Consider the following 17,953-nt stretch of genomic DNA (forward strand, 5'->3'; position numbering starts at 1 on the left):
AGAAAGCAACTCAGGGTTCAAAGGCTTCATTTATTACTATTTTTTGATCCTTCCTCACTGAAAAGGGAACAGATAGATTTTTTCTCCCATTGTTGTAGTGACAAGCTAGTTTTCCCCAAGATTTTGTGTCCTATTGTTGCTGTAGCACTGATTCTTTGCATGCTGACAACAGAATAAATCCTCACAATGACTTTAGTCAGCAGTTTTTCAAGTCTGAGGTTCTCCTTAGCTATATGTAATTGTGTCCCATGGTTTGGACTACTATGTAGACTTAAAAGCAGTACAACTACTGTGACATGGCAAAGTATGACTACTTGGGTTACTCATAAGGTCTTTTCATAGTGAGATAAAGTACTTTTCTTTAATAATAACAATGCAGCTGTAGCTCAGTCTCTCCTGCCCACGAGTACATACGTAATGATCCGCAAATGCTGCAAAAGGAGACATGGCTACACAAAATCATTGCTTTTATATGAGGAACACTGAAAGATGGGGTTCAAATTCTATTTAAAGAATCAAATATACGTGCCATATTACTGGCTCAGTGGCTGAAATAACACCATGTAAAAATTATGATACGTCCAAATAAGTAAAAAAGCATATTTCATCTAGTAATGTCAAAGTACTTAATGAGCATGAATTAAGGCTTATAACATCTGTGTGAGGTTGATGCTGTTGTATCAAACTGATACGTAATCTGAACTCAAGATAAATACAGTCAAGCTGATGGGCCCAAAGTCTCAAACTCAGTCACTGTCAGGGCCCTGAGCACGTTCCCTCCCTCCTGGGGGTTTGGCTGCTTGGGCTAAGACCCAAACTCGACAAGCAGCTCTCAGGCCTAGAAACAGTTATGAAGAAAGAGCTCTCTGAGAAAAAGCTGGAAGAAGCCTCAGCAGAAGCTCTGCCCTTTTCTTGGGAGATGCATTTAAGCGGAGGCTCACTCTTGGTCCTTGTTGCAGGTCCACATGTGTTTGGTCTCAAATCTCTCCAATTCTGAACCTGACCCTGACCCGGCAACTTAGCTTTTAGGCTTGACCTCAGACTTGCCTCCTCTCTATAGACCTGTTTGGCTTGTAGTGGACCCCAGCTGAACCTGGTTGTTCAGCCTGGAGAAGAGAAGGCTGCGGGGAGACCTTATTGCGGCTTTTCAGTACTTAAAGGGGGCTTAGAAGAAAAATGGGGACAGACTTTTTAGCAGGGCCAGTAGCAATAAGACAAAGGGTAATGGTTTTAAACTAAAAGAGGGTAGATTCAGACTGGGTATAAGGAAGAAATTTTTTACAATAAGGGTGGTGAGACACTGGAAGAGGTTGCCCAGAGAGGTGGTAGATGCCCCATCCTTGGAAATATTCAAGGCCAGGCTGGATGAGGCTCTGAGCAACCTGATCTAGTTGTAGATGTCCCTGCCAACTGCAGGGGGGATGGACTAGATGACCTTTAAAGGGTCCTTCCATCCCAAAGCATTCTATGATTCTGTGATTCTGGTTACCATCAAGGACATGCTCTGCTCTTCTAGCTCAGGTCCTGTGGGACAGTGCCCTTGCTGCACCCTGGCAGTTATTAGTAGGACCATATGGATGAACCAAACATCTAATTTCAACTATTAAGCAACATGCCTTACAGACCCGTGTACACACATGTCAACATAGACACAAAGTTAGGCTTACAAAAATGGTATAGGAAACCACCAACTACATGATCACAATTTTAAAAGAAAAATTTGTTCTATTTCCAGCATTAGGTGTCTGAGAAACTCTTCTAGCAGAAAGAAGTGTTTTAACAGCAGTAATATATGGCTCCTTATCACTACCAGTAAGAACTTGCAGCATGCTTTGCCTCACCAGTTCAACAGGGCTATCGTACCCTTTAGCTACTTATTAACCTAACCAGTAGTGACCAAAAAAATAAAAAGGAAATCACACACCATGAGCCTCTTACTAATCTCAAATAATGCTATAATAATAGTGGCCAGTCCCAAGAGGAATGCTTTTTAGTTGATTTTGCAGATAGAACACTCAAACAGCTAAGCTGCATGTTTAACTGATGTATTTCAGGAAATCAAATCATTTTCTTTCAGCATATTTGAGGTCTTTTATTGATGGGAGCACTCACAAGTATCACAAATAGCTGGAGATATTTACAAGAAATTAATTTAATTAAAGAAAACAAAAGCAAATATTTTTAAAGCCATGCAAAACACGCTACTATAGATATTTAAAAAGTATAAATCATGGATAATGTCTGTCTGGTAAGTGCAAATTATTCTAATTGCACAATTCAATCAAGCTGTCTGCAGATTCAAATTCCTCCTTAAAACATGTATGTATTCTTCAAATTCTTTCACTATTAGCTCATTAAGCTCTAAATATAAACTTACATAAATAAATACACTTAGCATTTCAGCTTCTCACGCACGTCTCTCATCTTTCACATATATCTAATATGCACAGTCCTTATCCTTATAAAAATGCACGCAGTGAAGAAATACCCTGTGGGAGGTTACACTGATTTCAGTAAAAGTTCTCATTTATATGTCTTACAAGACTTATAAGAATATATAAGGGGAGTACAGGGTCTGTATATAGAGTACATGCAAGGTCAGCATTAAGCACAAGTAGTTAAAATGACTCTTCTGTGCCCTGCTGTCCTGGCCTAGACCCCCTCTCCTCCCCACATGCTCCACAGTAACTGTGCTGTGGGGAGACTGCAGACTGTTGGTTGAGCCCAGGAGACTGGTTCGCTGGTGAGAGAATAATTTCAACTCCTAATTCAAAATCTTGCTGGATTGCCCTCTTTGTCAAAGGTCAGCCTAGCCTGGGCAGCTACTTTACCTGTGGAAATACCAGTCCTTGCCAACCCTTTGACATGTGCTTATCTGTTAGTGTGAGCAGTTTCACTGAAGTCCATTTCCAGAACAAAGCGATCTGTGTGCCTAAGTGTTGAAGAGCTGAGATTTAAAATGCTATTTAGCTGGAGTCTGGCAATGTGACATTTCCAAATTTCCTTCAGCACCTGATCATTAGCAAATATCAGCAATGCCACAATACTGAGCAGCGCTGAGAGTTGCAATTGGAGGGTCACATTATTTTTGGAGCACAGAGTGCTTTGAAAAAGCCTATTTCAATTTGCAAAGTATGCTGATGCAATACACTGCTGTTGTGCTGAGTAAACATGTCAGTTAGACTTTGCCTCATCCACCATATACTACGCAATCTGAAATATCTGCTGAGCAGCAGCACAACAAACGTCATTAATTAAATGTCAGTGAACCAACAGTAACCACATAGTGGCATCTAGGACATTTATTTCCTGATTCAAGTTGAGATGATTACTGCAGAACTCAGCAACCACAGTGTCATAAATTTGGTGAAAGGTGGTTGCTCTTTTATGGATAACAACCACAGTGGCATTACTGTTTAACATCTGTTTAACTGAAAAGTGGCATCCTGTTTAACATCTTCATTGATGATCTGGATGATGGGGCACAGTGTAACCTCAGCAAGTTTGCAGATAACACAAGAGGAGGAGGAGTAGCTGATGTGCCAGAGGGTTATGCTGCCATTCAGAGGGACCTTGACAGTCTGGAGAAATGGGCTAACAGGAACTTCATGAAGTTCAACATGGAGAAATGCAAAGTTCTGCATCTGTGGAGAAACAACCCTATGCTGGGTGCCACCCAGCTGGAAAGCAGCTTGGCAGAAACTGACCTGGTGGTCCTGGTGGACACCAAGTTGAACATGAACCAGTAATGTGCCCTTGCTGCAAAGAAGGCAAATGGTATCCTCAGCAACATTAGACAACTTATTGCCAGCAGGTTGAGGGAGGTGATCCTTCCTTTCTACTCACCACTGGTGAGGCCACACCTGGAATACAGCTAACAACCACCAGGGTCTCTGAAGAGGTCTTTGTCTATGACAAATTGACACAATGGAGCCATGGCCTCTCTTTGTCCCTGGAGCAGGAGCATAGTGATGTGTATCCTATCTCTTCCTACATTGCAACTCGAGAGTACTTTCAAAGCACTCCCTGAGGCATCTAGAATGCTTCTGCTGATGGCTGCCTTGTAGATGTATAAATAAAGAGTTTCTCAGATCACAGGACAGATTGAGGGCTGCTGCACGGCACAGTCGTATCTGTTCTGCTTTCCTCAGCTTTTACTAGTATGAACTCTGATTTAAAAGACTGCCATGGCCCTGTTTGTGTCACTGCCAAATATTTATTTTTCTGTAACGAGGCTGTCATTTAATCTAGAATCACGGAATAATTTAAGTCAGATGGAATCTTTGGAGGCCATCTGGTCCAAAGCATTTATTTTAGGCAACCCGTTCTAGCGTTTGATCACCCTAACTGTAAAGAATCCTTTCCTTGTGTCCAGTAAGAATTTCCCCTGCTGCAACTTCCACTCGTTGCCTCTCATTCTTTCACTGTGCACTGCCAGGAAGACTACGGGTCCATCTTCTTCATAGCTAACCATTAGGTTGTTGAAGACAGCCAGTTCCCCTGTTGGCCTTCTCTTCACCAGACCAAACAAGCCCAACTCTCTGTCTCTCCATTATATACTCATTGTGCTATTGTTTCCCTGTGTCAAATATGGCACAGCAGTGCATGTCCTTTACTCCTTGAAGATATTAGTAATATTTCATTAACCATACTTACTGATGATGCAAACGTGGCTAAGTGGGACTCAACTGTCTCTGTCTTTACTAGCCAGAGTGCTCAAGGATTGCTACCACGTTAATGCTGTGTAGTAGAGGCAGAAACCATTTCTAAAGGCCCAATCCAGAATGTACTGAAATCAAAGTAAAAGCTCAGTCTTGGCTTTAAGTCAAGACACTCCAGTTTTCAGACCCTTTACAACTCTTTTCACAGTGAAACAGAAAAAGAGGCATTCTCCCCACTCAGAGTCAACTTGGTATTTTCGAATAGGTCCAACAAACACTTGAAGAGTTCCACTGCATTATGCACAAATGAGAATTAGAGACAAAGTAGATTATTCCCCATATACAGAACAGATGTACTTTCACAATGTATTCTTAAGTCTTCAGATCCCTCTGTAGATTTCTAAGGCCCAAACAGAAGCAGATCCACTGCATCATAACATTTTATGACTCTATATGATGCTAATAACTACACACATTTTCCTGGTTGCCATTGTTTCATGAAGATGCCACTCATATTTCTTGTCTTTTGTGTGTTTTAAAATGACAGCAATAATTGCTAACTATATGCATTAATATACGTCAGCTCATGGGGTCCACCTCTAGAGCAAATGGCAGCATGGCAGGCATTACACCCTCCCTCCATCACACACAAGGGACTTACCCTCCAGCTACCCGGTGCATAAGTAACTGCCAATCCTGCATGCAAGCCAGTGCTGGCAGAGCTAGCAGGATACTATCTGTTGGTCCAGAGTGGAAACTCAGAGCACTGCATTGTCCGGATGGCAACCAAGAGTGATACTTCTATCAAACAGACACCTTTGCCTTGGAGAATGGGTGTGATGTTGAGGGCCACACTTATGTACCTCCTGATGGGGCAAGCATGCAGTGCCGGTCTTTATCCAGACAAATTCCTTTGGCTTCAGCTGAAATTTGCTTGAGTGAAGACTAACAAATACCTTAGGATTTGACTATTGCATCTCATTTGCTGGCAGGAAGATGGTGATGGTAAAAATAACAATGAAAACGTTGTGATTAATGTCACAGTTAAATTTACATAAAGGACAATGCTGCACTTCAGATATTTCTCATGCTCTTAAGGGATTTGGGTAAGTGAAAAGAGAATCTGAAACAAGAGCAGGATTTTGCCCACACTGCATTTATTGTTTTTACTACTTTCACCAGTCTAGGGAACATTAAAATTGCACTTTTGTCATGACTCTCACATAAGAGTCCCTGATTCTCATGTTTTGTTTTGCTTTGTTTGTTGGGTGGTTGGTTGTCTTTTGGGGTTTTTGTTTTTTTTTTTTTTTTTTTTTTTTTTACTACAACCATGACTTCTATTGTCTTGGGATTTTGCATGTGGGTGGATGGATGTGATGGTAAACAGTTGAACCAGTTCAATGAGAACCCTGTGAGCTGCCAAACTAAACCACAAACTCAACAGGAAATCAAACGAGAACAGAAAATTTTCTCTTTAAACTAGGACAACCTGACAATTGTCTAAAAATTATGCTATGTCTGTTCTTATGCCCTATCATTCAGAGAGATCATTCAGGCATCAAGTGATACCTAGCACTGAATCACTCAGAGGTGAGTGACATTCAAACACTTTTCAAGATAAGAGCTACTATAGGCACAGTACTTTAGAGATTACCTAAACTACTGCAAGTGCATTTGCTTCAGTACCTAGAGCTGCAGTACTCAAATGTAAATGGTGATATCGAACTCTTCAGTATCCACTCCGAATGACTACTACCCTTTACTTGCCTGAAGATAGATCATGCTGCTATTTATAGTCAAAGGCTCAGCTCTTCTAAGAAAATCAATGCCACTAAAGAATTTCTGAAGTACTATACACTGCTTGAGAAGGGCAGCAGAAAAATAATAAATCTGGAATTATTTTACACTGATGACATTTTTTTCATGCTCACCTTAAGCAGAGATTGAGGAAGATTTTCTTTATGATTTAGGCAGATCTTTATATATCACATACTGATTTAAAATAATTAGAAGCTTATATTTCTGTTAACCAAAGGTATTCCTGGAAAAGGAATGCCAGTATTTTTGGAGATTTTGTTCAGAATAAGCAGCCAAATGTTATGATGTTTAGTCAGCCTCTTCGGTTTACAATATGAGAATAGAATTCCCATCAGATTTGAGGTATTTTTTTTTCATTCTTGTAGGTTGGAAATACGAGAAAACAAGTCCATATTTGATCCAAAACAAAACCATATAGTCAAAAGACAAAAACTAATTACATTTTTGAACCTCAAAAATGAATTGGCTCTCATTTCCATTACATTTGGGGTAAAAGCTTCAGTTTTTCCGGCCTTTCAATAGAAAAGCATATATCTTTAACTGCATCAGGAAATACAGACAAAAGAAAACAGAATAATTTGTTACCATAAATACAGGTGATACTCAATCTACCTGTTAAAGTCTGCAGATGAAAAGAAAAAAATATCCACATAACTGAATTCCTCATCCTCCTTTTTAATACTTCTCAAGTGCCAACCCTCCTGAAACTCACTTGCAAAAATCAGATTGCAGGACTGGGAGCTTAATTCAAAAGCAGCCTAGCAGATATAATCAAATATCTTTCATTTAAATGGGTGGTTACTTTGGATCTCTCTTAATGGCAAACTCCTCAGATTAGGAACCTGGTCTCCAGGCCAGAAGGATTAACACAAAGAGGTAATAGATGCAAAATTGGGAACAGCACTATAAATTAAAAATACCTGTGTCTCACCAAAACCTATATAATTTCTAGAGTTTTGTCTGAGCAAGAATTTAGGTCTAAATGTCTGAATGTTCTTTATTTCATTATAAATATGTCTTCCTAATTCTTTACATGATTTAACAGGATATGAGCATTAAAAAGATAGAGAACTAGTAGAATCAGATTATTTTGTCTTTTGTAGTATCTTGAAGAAGTACAGGAGTCATAAAGCAGGACGGCAGAAAGACATTTTCTACTCTTAAAATTAATAGCAGCTGGTTTTTCTGGAGGCAATCCCCTGTGGATCCTTAATTCCTATCTTTCCTGACAATTTTAAAAAAGCTGGAGTAAAGGGTTGCTTGAAGTTTCTCAGAGTACGAACCACAAAATAACACAGCCAGATTGTTGAGACACCTCATTTACCCCATGTACAACCTGTGCACTCATCTCATTTGTTAGCACAATTTGCCGGAAGCATTTAGAATGCTGTAGAAAAGCCTTACTGTTCTTCACGTTGGCATCAGCTGCTTCTCTGCCTTGTTTCTGTGGCAACGTCACCTCCTGTATACATGGGAAAAGTCACGTTCTCACATTATTTGCTGTACTTTCAGCCAGTTATCTGAACACATTTCACTCACTGGCTGGAAACATGGAGGAGAGACTCAGCATCACAACAACAGCCAGATCTCCCCAGGTCATGATGTCTCTACCATTGAAACTGCGCCTTCAAACACCAGCAAAGCTGGAGAGGGGGACCACAGCCAGTACCAGTTGTCCTACGGCAGGTTCTCCCATTTCCACAGATGTAAGGCTAGGGAGCTACTTGGATACAGTTCTTTCAGTGATATATTTATAGATGAGATGTTATCTCCAGAAGAGTGATTCACAGTGTAGGCAATACTGATGGCCGGCCTTATCAGCCATTTCGTGGCAGGCAGCAACCTACTTGGAGAATCAAAGGCCAAAGGCAAAGCTAGCCAGTCCCCAGCTGTTAGGAGATGTCCATCCCAGACATCATAAATGTCACTACAAATCAAGACAAATTATTAGCTGAAAAAAATTAACATAATTGCTGTCTGATCCCATTTCTTTCCCTTATTATTTCTCTAAGTCATTTCCTAGCTATTAAAGATTGACCTACTAATCGCTGACAAAACAAAGCACAGTCTGCATATTGCAATACAGATTAAATTTTCAGCCTACCATGCAGTTACTATCCTTCTCTCGGATGACGGCACTTTTCAGTATCAAGGCTTTAGTGTGCCACCTGGTGGATTTTCAGCATTTGGTACATTTTGTTTATGTACAAACCTAGCGATACAGAGATGCCCGATATACTGACAGGAGCATCAACCTTCTTTGGGCAATGTCTTTGTTAGAGGAAAAACAGTATTCATCTTACCATGCTGTATTTGCTCAAATTAGATTTTTGCCTGAGAGTAATAACTTAATTCCTCTCACATTTCCAGTCAAATGAGTTTTTACTACTGTAACTATTGTAACTTAGCTAATCCCTTACATTGATTGATTTTATATGTAATTGAATGGTGGCTCTCTCAAAAAAACTTCCACAAAACTAAGCCAGCTAAAATATTTGAAAAAAAATTCTGAGCATGTGTTTTCTACTCTATTTACCCTTTCTTTGTAACTGTGAGGCATTTCTTCATTTCTCTTTTTTATAGAGCATGAGTTGTTTGATGAGGAACCTGGGATGGATTCAATTTCAAAACACACCAAGTCCTTTGAGCGCACAGCCCTAAGACGGAGTGTATCTTCTACTCCAGCACAGTGCCATGGGCGCTCTTCCACTCTGCACGAGATGCAGTATATTCCATTGCAGCTAAGACTTCCAGGATTTTAATGCTGGATGGAGGCTGCCCTCTGAATGAATGAGCTGCAGCTGCCACAAAAGAGCATGAATGGGCAGTTGGATGAGGCTTCTACCCAACATATGATGTCAATTCAGAAACCTGGATTGAAGATGGCAATGAGTGTATGGGAATAAAAGAAAAGACCAGCTGGAAGGTGCTGGATATGTGGCTGTTAATGAATCTCTGTACTGGAGTCTGGCCTTCTTTCCATAAAGAGAAAACAAGACAAACACAGATAAAACAGAAAGGAAAAGAACAGCAGTGATTGAAAATGCAGCTTTTGGTTTTGGTCCCGATTGTTACTGGCAACCTGACTGCTAGAGCAAAACAGGCTCAGCAGAGTTTTATCAGCCACTGCGAGACTTGGCAAACATATCAATGCTGTGCTGTTTTAGACATTGATTTTAGCTGCCTTTTGGACACAGGCTTGCTGCAGTGCTGCTAAAAGGTCAGCTAAGATAGGCTGTTTTTAAACTGAAAGCTAACGTCAAGAAGTGAAAAGAAGATATACAACTAGGGAAGAAAAAGAAGACAAGAAATGAATGCGAGGAGGTGGCAGTTGGATTGAGACTCCTCTCTTTGGTCACGGCACCTTTTAACAGTCAGGTAATGAAAGCCCAAGTCATACAATGGGTCTGAAGTCTCTAGCAGACTGCAAGACAACACTACTTTTGGTCCAGATAGGCTATGTTGCAACAGCAAGCAGTGTGACCTGACAGGTGCGGATTCGCAGAGTAAAACAGCTGGTGCTGGGACCAGGTATCTATACTAAAAGTTTAAAGGAGGTTATTTTGAATTAGCTCTGGCCTGACCCTATATACTTAATGGCCATTAGGATTTAAAGTTCATTCTCCAGATCACTTTAGCCTGAAAGGAAAACTGGAAGTCCCAAGAGTGAAGTGCAATGAAAACCAAAACACAGTAGCAGGGATAAATGGAGATTAAATTAGAAAGTGCAGACCTGATCTCAACGAAAATACCTACACAAGGCCAGGGCACCATCTGCCTTGGGGAGCAATTCTTGGCTTCCAGGCGAAGCAGTAGTGTGGCTGCTAAAACATAACTCCTTTTAAGGACTACTGGCCTTGTCCACGTAGCTTAGGGTTTAGCCCAGCCCCCTGCAGGCCCCACACAGTATCTGTAGGCTTAAAGACATTATTTTACTGTAGATTTTCAGTTTAGAGTGCCTGATATAAAGCAAAAAAATTTTTGCAGCCTGTCAGAGTGAGACTTTCCGTAGGCTGCCAGAAAGTAATGTGCTGCATGCTCTGGGGCATGGCACACGTGAATAAGGAGTTTTCTGGGGACAGAAGTCTGCGGGGATAACCCCAGATCGCTACAGGAGCAGAGGGAGGGAGCCCTTCTAGCACCATCTTGTCCAACCTGCCTACAGGAAGAAAGATAAAAGTCCACATTTTTGTTCATGCTGCCTTTCTATCTTATTCTAAGTTTTTATTTAAGGAGTAGAGTTAGGTTTTTATTATCCTGGATAAAGTTGACTGTAGTCCTTAGTGCATTATATGTTCTCACTGCAGGCTAAATCTACTCATAAATAAGAGTTATAAAATGTATATTTCATTTAGGAATAGAAGTGGATGCAGTTGTTGTATAGGGTCTTTAACCAAGATTGAAAGCACATTGCAAGGATTAAATATGACCCGAATTGATGAAATAAAAAATATAGATATTTCTTCCAGAAGGCTAAGAGCGTATAACATACAATTAATTTCAACAGACATTAAATACCTTGGAGGATTAAAGCCACAAGAGAATGCAGATTACAGTAGTTCAAGACATTTTCTCTTTCAATTTTGCAAGTTCAGTCTGACAGCTGAAAGCCATTTTTATGTCAGTTCTTTCACACTAATCCAACTTTACTTGCAGTAAAGTACTGCAAATTATACCATTTGTTTTACCCGTGAAAACTAACAATGTCCTGTCTTCACAGTATGTTCAGTCAAAGAAAACCTTCTGGTGATGTAGTATTTGAGTAGTTTCAAAGGCTTTTGCATCACTTAACATTTTAGTGGGAGTTCAAGTATTTCTGATATCTGATGTAAGGTTTGTTTTTATAGAACAACAGTGTTCTGAGGCCCCCACAGTGTAAAAGGAATTTTAACACCTTTAGTTAAATCAATATATCAAAAATTTATTTTTATAAATCCCCATGTGGATTCAATCAGTTTGAAAGTGTACATTTGAAAGTGTACGCTCTTTTTGCATCTTTTTATATTCCATCAATTCCTTAGCAAAATAATTTGTAAACTCATCAAGTTTGGACTTTTTCTTTTCCCTGTTAAAATATGTTTGACCTTTGCTACAAAAAGACACTGAGAAACAAAACATGGCCAATATGAGAAAATGTATACTGCATGTAAATGCAAAAGGTGAACATCCTATTTAAGCAAAATCAGTTTAGAATTTCTACAAGTTTTAGGGAAAGGTTTAGAATTACATTTGTCTTGTTTTAGTTTTGGATGTTTACCATCCACAACAAAAAACTATATTGGTAAAAACACTATGTCATTTTTGCTTATGTCAGATGCACTTTAGTGTAACTGCAGTCCGATAGGCTATCGAAATACAAAAATTAAAAACAACGCAACTTCATCGAGCCAAATACTTATTCCTCTTTAAGTCTCCATTGTTCTCTGTAAAACTCTTCCTTAGACAAGGGAGTCCAATGGCATCCTGGCTTGTAACAGGAATAGTGTGGCCAGCAGGACCAGGGAGGTGATAGTGCCCCTGTACTCGGCACTGGTGAGGCCGCACCTTGAGTACTGTGTTCAGTTTTGGGCCCCTCACTACAAGAAGGACATCGAGGTGCTGGAGCGTGTCCAAAGAAGGGCAACGAAACTGGGGAAGGGTCTAGAGAACAAGTCTTACGAGGAGCGGCTGAGGGAGCTGGGCTTGTTTAGTTTGGAGGAGGCTGAGGGGAGACCTTATTGCTCTCTACAACTACCTGAACGGAGGTTGTAGCGAGGTGGGGGTCGGTCTCTTCTCCCTAGTAACGAGTGATAGGACGAGAGGAAATGGCCTCAAGTTGCTCCAGGGGAAGTTTAGGTTGGATATTAGGAAAAATTTCTTCACCAAAAGGGTTGTGAAGCATTGGAAGAGGCTGCCCAAGGAAGTGGTGGAGTCCCCATCCCTGGAGGTATTTAAAAGATGAGTAGATGTGGCATTTAGGGGCATGGTTTAGTGGTGGACTTGGCAGTGTTAACAGTTGGATTTGATGACCTTAAATGTCTTTTCCAACCTAAATGATTCTATGATTCTATGAGTCTATGATTTACTAAAACAAGTTAAGCTGGTATAAATGAGATATAAATCAAAGAAAGAATACCTTTTTCAAGGTTTTGCACCAGTTCAGTTGAATCAGTTTAAAATCAAATCTTAAGGCAATACTGTGCAACTTTGTGCTCATACGAAGTCTGACTTTACTGGACAAAGCCTTTACTAAGTTCCATTGGTTACAACAAGAGAACGAGCTTTTTTGTTGCTATTACTGCGGCTCACTTTGTAGGTCATTTGCAATGTACAGTGCACCAGCATCCCTTTTTGTGAATTTCATAATTTTATCTTTCTTCTTCTTCCACCTTTTAGTATGCAGTTAATAAAGTGTTACAAAATTTCTCATTATATGCACAAATTAGACTCAGGCCCTAGCAACAGAAAATGAATTCTATATTCTTAACATTGCCATACATGAAGCACACTACTTAAGATTTGACATCACATCTTTTGTCTAAATTACCAAATGTTCAATTTAAATTTATGATGACATCATAACACAGTGTTTTGTCTAAACCACCAAGTGTTTGATTTAGGTTCACGGGGCAATTGGATGCGTGAAGAGCGCCAATCCGTGCAAAATCAGTTGAAAAGAGAAAATAAATACCGCCGATCGTGGAGGCATGATCTCAAGAGGAACAAAATGACGTATGGATTACGGAGATAAACGGCTGTTTCTAGGGGCTACCACAGGCCACCCCGTTTGCCCAGGGCTGTGGCAGGGACGGGAGGAGAGAGGTGCAGCCGGTCAGCAGGAACCTGGGGGGCCGCCACCCCGGACACCCACAGGCCGGGGTACCCTGAGACTGAAACAACCAAGGGACCCGCCACGTCCGCGCCGCCCTGCGGGACCCGCACACCCCGGCCCGCCTCGCTCCCCGCCGGCGGCACTCGGAAGTGCGTCACTCCCCGCGGCCGGGGCGCCGCCATTCCGCGCCCCCGTCCCACCGGACGGTGCGTGACGCCACCGCTGCGCGCCGTGGCGTGTGCAGTGGCCGCCGCCGCCCGCGCGGCTCTGCCGCTGCCCGCCCGCAGCATGGCCGTGGCGGGGGAGCCGCCGCCGCTGCCCGCCGCCGCGATCCCCTCCTTCGCCGTGGCCCGCGGCCTGGTGGGGCGCCGCTACTCCTGCCTGGTGGTGGCGCCGCACCGCAGGCACGTCGCGCTGCCGCCGCGCTACCTGGGCCGCAAGCGCAGCGGCATCCGCGCCCAGCTCGACGCTGAGCTCCTGCGCTACTCGGAGAGGTGCGGCCGGGGAGGGGGCTCGGCTCGGGGGAGGCCTCAGCCCGCCTGGGGGCCCCGCGCCGCCGCCTGGGCCCGCCGCGGCCGGGGGGAGGGCCCCGGGCCCCGGTGGTGGGGCTGTCTCCGCCCTAACCGCTAACGGTGCCCCCCCTTCTCCTTCCAGCCTTCAGGGTGTGCCGGTGGCTTACGACAACATGAAAGTGGTGGGTGAGCTCGGGGACATTTACGACGACCAAGGATTCATCCACCTGAACATCGAGGCGGAGTTCGTCATCTTCAGCCCCAAGAGAGGGAAAAAACTGGTGGTAGGTAAACGCGTTGACGTCTCACGGGGCGTTTTTTTATTAAGTAATCAAAGCTTGGCTTATCTCCATCGTCAGCGGAGGTCTGGGACTTAGGTGGAGTTATATTTTAGTTTATATTATAGTTTATTTGTGTATGAGTAGTTTACAGTAGTTTATTAGCAAGTTGTGGTAGTAGTTTTTATTTTCACCTACCAGTACCGTCTGTCCCTATACTTGTTAAATTTATGTATAATACTTACATGTTATTAAAATATTTTATTATAAGGATTACGTACTGTTAAATACTTTGTCATACTTTTGTATATCATTTGTATCGATGCTTCTTTCCGGAGAGCAGACAATTCTCAAACGGGTGTGTTTGTTCTTATTGAATAGTGGCAGGAATGTTTAGCATGTTCTCATGAGTTTATTTCCTTCCAGTACAAGAGCAGTACATCAAGTTGAAGCCTGCCTTTCAGTAAAAGGAAATGTATGGCTCACAGAAGAGCTTTAAGCTTGTTAACACCCTTGGGTCAGTACTTGTGGAAAAAATAAGTTGAGCGTTGGCTTACATTCGTTGGTGTGCCATACCTTCTGCAGTATAGCTTGTGTTTTTCTAAATGTGGTTGAGAAATGAATGGGTCCTGTGGCTAGGAGGAGAATGGAAAAGCTCTCAGTGTCTTTCATTCATCCTTGGGGAGAACAAAGGTGAATAACTTTGACATGCAAATGTGTCAGACCCACTGAATGGAGTACATAAAAGCTTTTTATGTGTCATCTGTGTCTTTAGCTGCTAAGTAGTGCTGTGCCAGCATGAAGGACGCTTTAGGCAAGTAAATCAGACTTAAAATGGCTTTAAAGCACAGTTGATGGCTGTAGTGTGAGGAAAGAGTTACCTGTTGTATTCAGGTATTCACTGTGGCTAAATCCCATGTTCTGACTTCCTTTCTCTTGCAGATAAAGGTTGATTTCTGTTTTGGGAGGAATTGTATGAAGAGTATGTAGGAATAGCTTTGATTTTTAGTGAAGAAGAGTTAGCTTATTTGCTAGGTAAATTGACTTTGCGATTTGTGCATATAAAGTCTTGTTGAAAAGTGTCCATATAGGAAATCAAATATATATCATGTGTGCGTTTAAAGGGGTGATCTTTACTATGACATTCTTTTTCTTTTTCAGGGTGTAATTAATAAAGTGGCCCCTAGTCATATTGGCTGCCTGATACATGGATGCTTCAATGCTTCTATCCCTAAACCTGAACAAATGTCCATTGTACAGTGGCAAGAGCTGGGGTTTAAAATAGGGGACGAACTGAAATTTCAAGTATTGCACTTGGATTCTGATGCAGCTGGGGTGTTCTTCATTCGAGGAGGACTCACTAAAAGCAGGTATCGTGCTGTACTAGAGAATATTTTTAGCTGATTTAATGGGTTTGTTCCAAGCTAAATGATTTGAATTAACATCTTAATCTTTAAGCTTTCTTGCTTATACACAAACCCGTGTCTATATATAGCTGTGTTAGCTTAAACTAAACTTTCTAGTGTTAAGCACTTGCATGGAAATTTTCTCTGGAAAAATAAAAATAGATTTTTCTTTTTTTTAGCTTTAGAAATCTGAATGTGCTGACCTGTGAACTGTTGATTGCATAAATAGTACATGTTCAAAATAACACCCCAAATGTCTAGAGTAGCTGTGTTTATGAATGTGCCTAGGCTTTTCAAGTGAAAACACTCAATTCCTGAACGCAGTGTTTACCTTTGTATTTAGACACACACACACACGTGTTATATAACCACAAATTGTTATGTGGGTGACTTAAATGCTTGGTGAAGCATAAGAATATACTTGATCTCAAAAATGACACGAGAAAATGCATCACTTTCTTCCTTTTGCTTATGCCTCTGTAAATTTTTAGAGTAGCTTGCTAAAAATCTTAATAGTGATATCTTTAAAGGGTCCAGTCAGATGTTTGGGTTTTTTTCAAACAGTCGTTTGCTGAGCAATTTTTTTCTACCAACATGGTTATGTTTTTAATGAAATGTACAATATGACTACTACTGACAAAATCATAACTTTTTTTTTTTTAATCTGGAAGGATGCTCTGGATTGTTTTAGTGAACTTCCAATGAAACTTAAGGATTTTGTCCTCAGTGCCTCTGGGGACATCTCCTCCTCCATGATTTTTAACTGCATTCTTTCCATATTTGTCTTCCTAGACATTTTCTCCAGTGCTCTCAGCTGCAAGGTACTTGCTGCGTTTTTGGATTTTGTTTGTTTTTTTTCTTCTTCTTCTTCTTTTTTTGACTCTTCTGACATCACCTTTTGTTTTAACTGTATAGACATCCCCAAGGCAGTTGCTTGGTAAAGCCAGCAGTGTGTCTCATGTATGATTGAACAGGCTGTTGGTTGTGTGTGTTTGTGAATAACTTAAAAAAAAAAAAAAGGTTTACTACACAATGTGTAATTAGGAAATAGTGGATGAAGGAGTACAAGAAAAGAGGAAATATCAAAATAGTCTGTACAGCATTTTAGAGAAGAAATTTAGACTAAGGTTTGAAACAGAATATTGATTCTGTGGTAAGAAAGAAGCTAGTCGGGTAATAGAAATTACCCTGAAAGTAATAAACTGGCCTTATGATTTTGTGTAACTAGACTCCCATGTTCTCCATTTGTTGTTGTTTTTAGCAGATGCTTATCTTTTCACCACTTGGTATAAATACTGTGTTTTAACCAGTTTTGACATTTGACTGTGTGAGGTACACTTAGGTGTCTCTACTTCAGCTTATTTTGTATATTTCTTTACAGCATGCAGTCCAAACAATCTGAGACCGTCACTGACAGTACAAATGGAGTTGAAATTCAAAAGCTTGACAACCAGGAAAATGGCTTTAATGACTCTGGGGGAGATAATGTCACAGAGGAGCCTCTAGGGGAAACAGATAACGCTGGGAGGGAAAATGCAGAAGAGCAAAGTGTAGATGCTGTGAATGGAGTATGTGATGATAAAAACAAGAAGAAGAAGAAAAAGAAAAAACATAAGCAAGAAGGACAGGAACATGTGTTGCCTACCAGTGACTCCAGTGGTTACCAAAGTGACCATAAAAAGTCAAAGAAAAAGAAAAGAAAGCATTGTGATGAATTCAAAGAAAGTGAATTATCTCAGCTGTCACAAGAGCCCAAAGCTAAAAAGAAAAGGGACTAAAGTCTGAAGTGCCTTTCCTGAATAAGATTTCAGACGTTTTTGATAAACTTCCAATAAAATCCAGTTTTCAAAATGTATATGTATATTTCTTTACTAAAGGTGGGATGATGTTTGTGTGTATATGTGCACCAACAGCTTTAAAGGCAGGAGCTTTTAAAGAAGTGATAGAAGAAATGGGATAGAAGCAATATCTGCCTATTTTATTTACTGGAAAATAAGGCACAGAAGAACAGTGGAATGTAATTACAGGAACACATACATCACCCCCGTGTCTGCTTCCTGGTTCCACGCATTAACCAGTAGCTAGTTACAATCTTTGCTACTCTAATTCCATCTTTGCTGCTCAGTGTCTTGATTTTATAAGAGTAGATTAGGCTCACCTTTGGGGTTCTGGGAAATGCACCTGAATTCCCAGGGGCTGAGAAGAATTTTTTTTTTTTTTTCTTTTTTTATTGTAGTAAGGGGCCATGAATGCCTGTGAATGAAACTGCAGCCTGACTTAAAGATGAAGCAAACTCTTGAGTGTCTCGGATCTTTCAGAACACCTTTTGTGGTACTCTAGGGAAAACAGTTTGATCAATTGATTCAGAGCAAGCAGGGAAGACAGGAAAAGATTGAGGTAATCCAGTATAATGAAGTACCACTTACGGGTTAGACTACCACCGAGATATAGGCTGATAAAGCAGTTG

General features: G+C 41.0%; 1 protein-coding gene across 1 annotated transcript; it reads left to right on the forward strand.

Annotated features, from left to right (window-relative positions):
* Positions 1–13,171: 13,171 nt before the first annotated feature.
* On the forward strand, positions 13,172–17,341 carry POLR1F (RNA polymerase I subunit F). The gene is made up of 4 exons (XM_087755194.1): positions 13,172–13,784; positions 13,945–14,086; positions 15,242–15,450; positions 16,868–17,341. Exons 1-4 carry the CDS (start codon positions 13,579–13,581, stop codon positions 17,262–17,264), a joined length of 954 nt encoding a protein of 317 aa, XP_087611320.1. The 5' UTR covers positions 13,172–13,578; the 3' UTR covers positions 17,265–17,341.
* Positions 17,342–17,953: the final 612 nt, after the last annotated feature.

The sequence above is a fragment of the Nipponia nippon genome, unplaced genomic scaffold (assembly GCF_047370975.1).
Source record: "Nipponia nippon isolate SJK-2023a ecotype South Korea unplaced genomic scaffold, ASM4737097v1 scaffold_1, whole genome shotgun sequence".
NCBI classification, from domain to species: Eukaryota; Metazoa; Chordata; class Aves; order Pelecaniformes; family Threskiornithidae; genus Nipponia; species Nipponia nippon.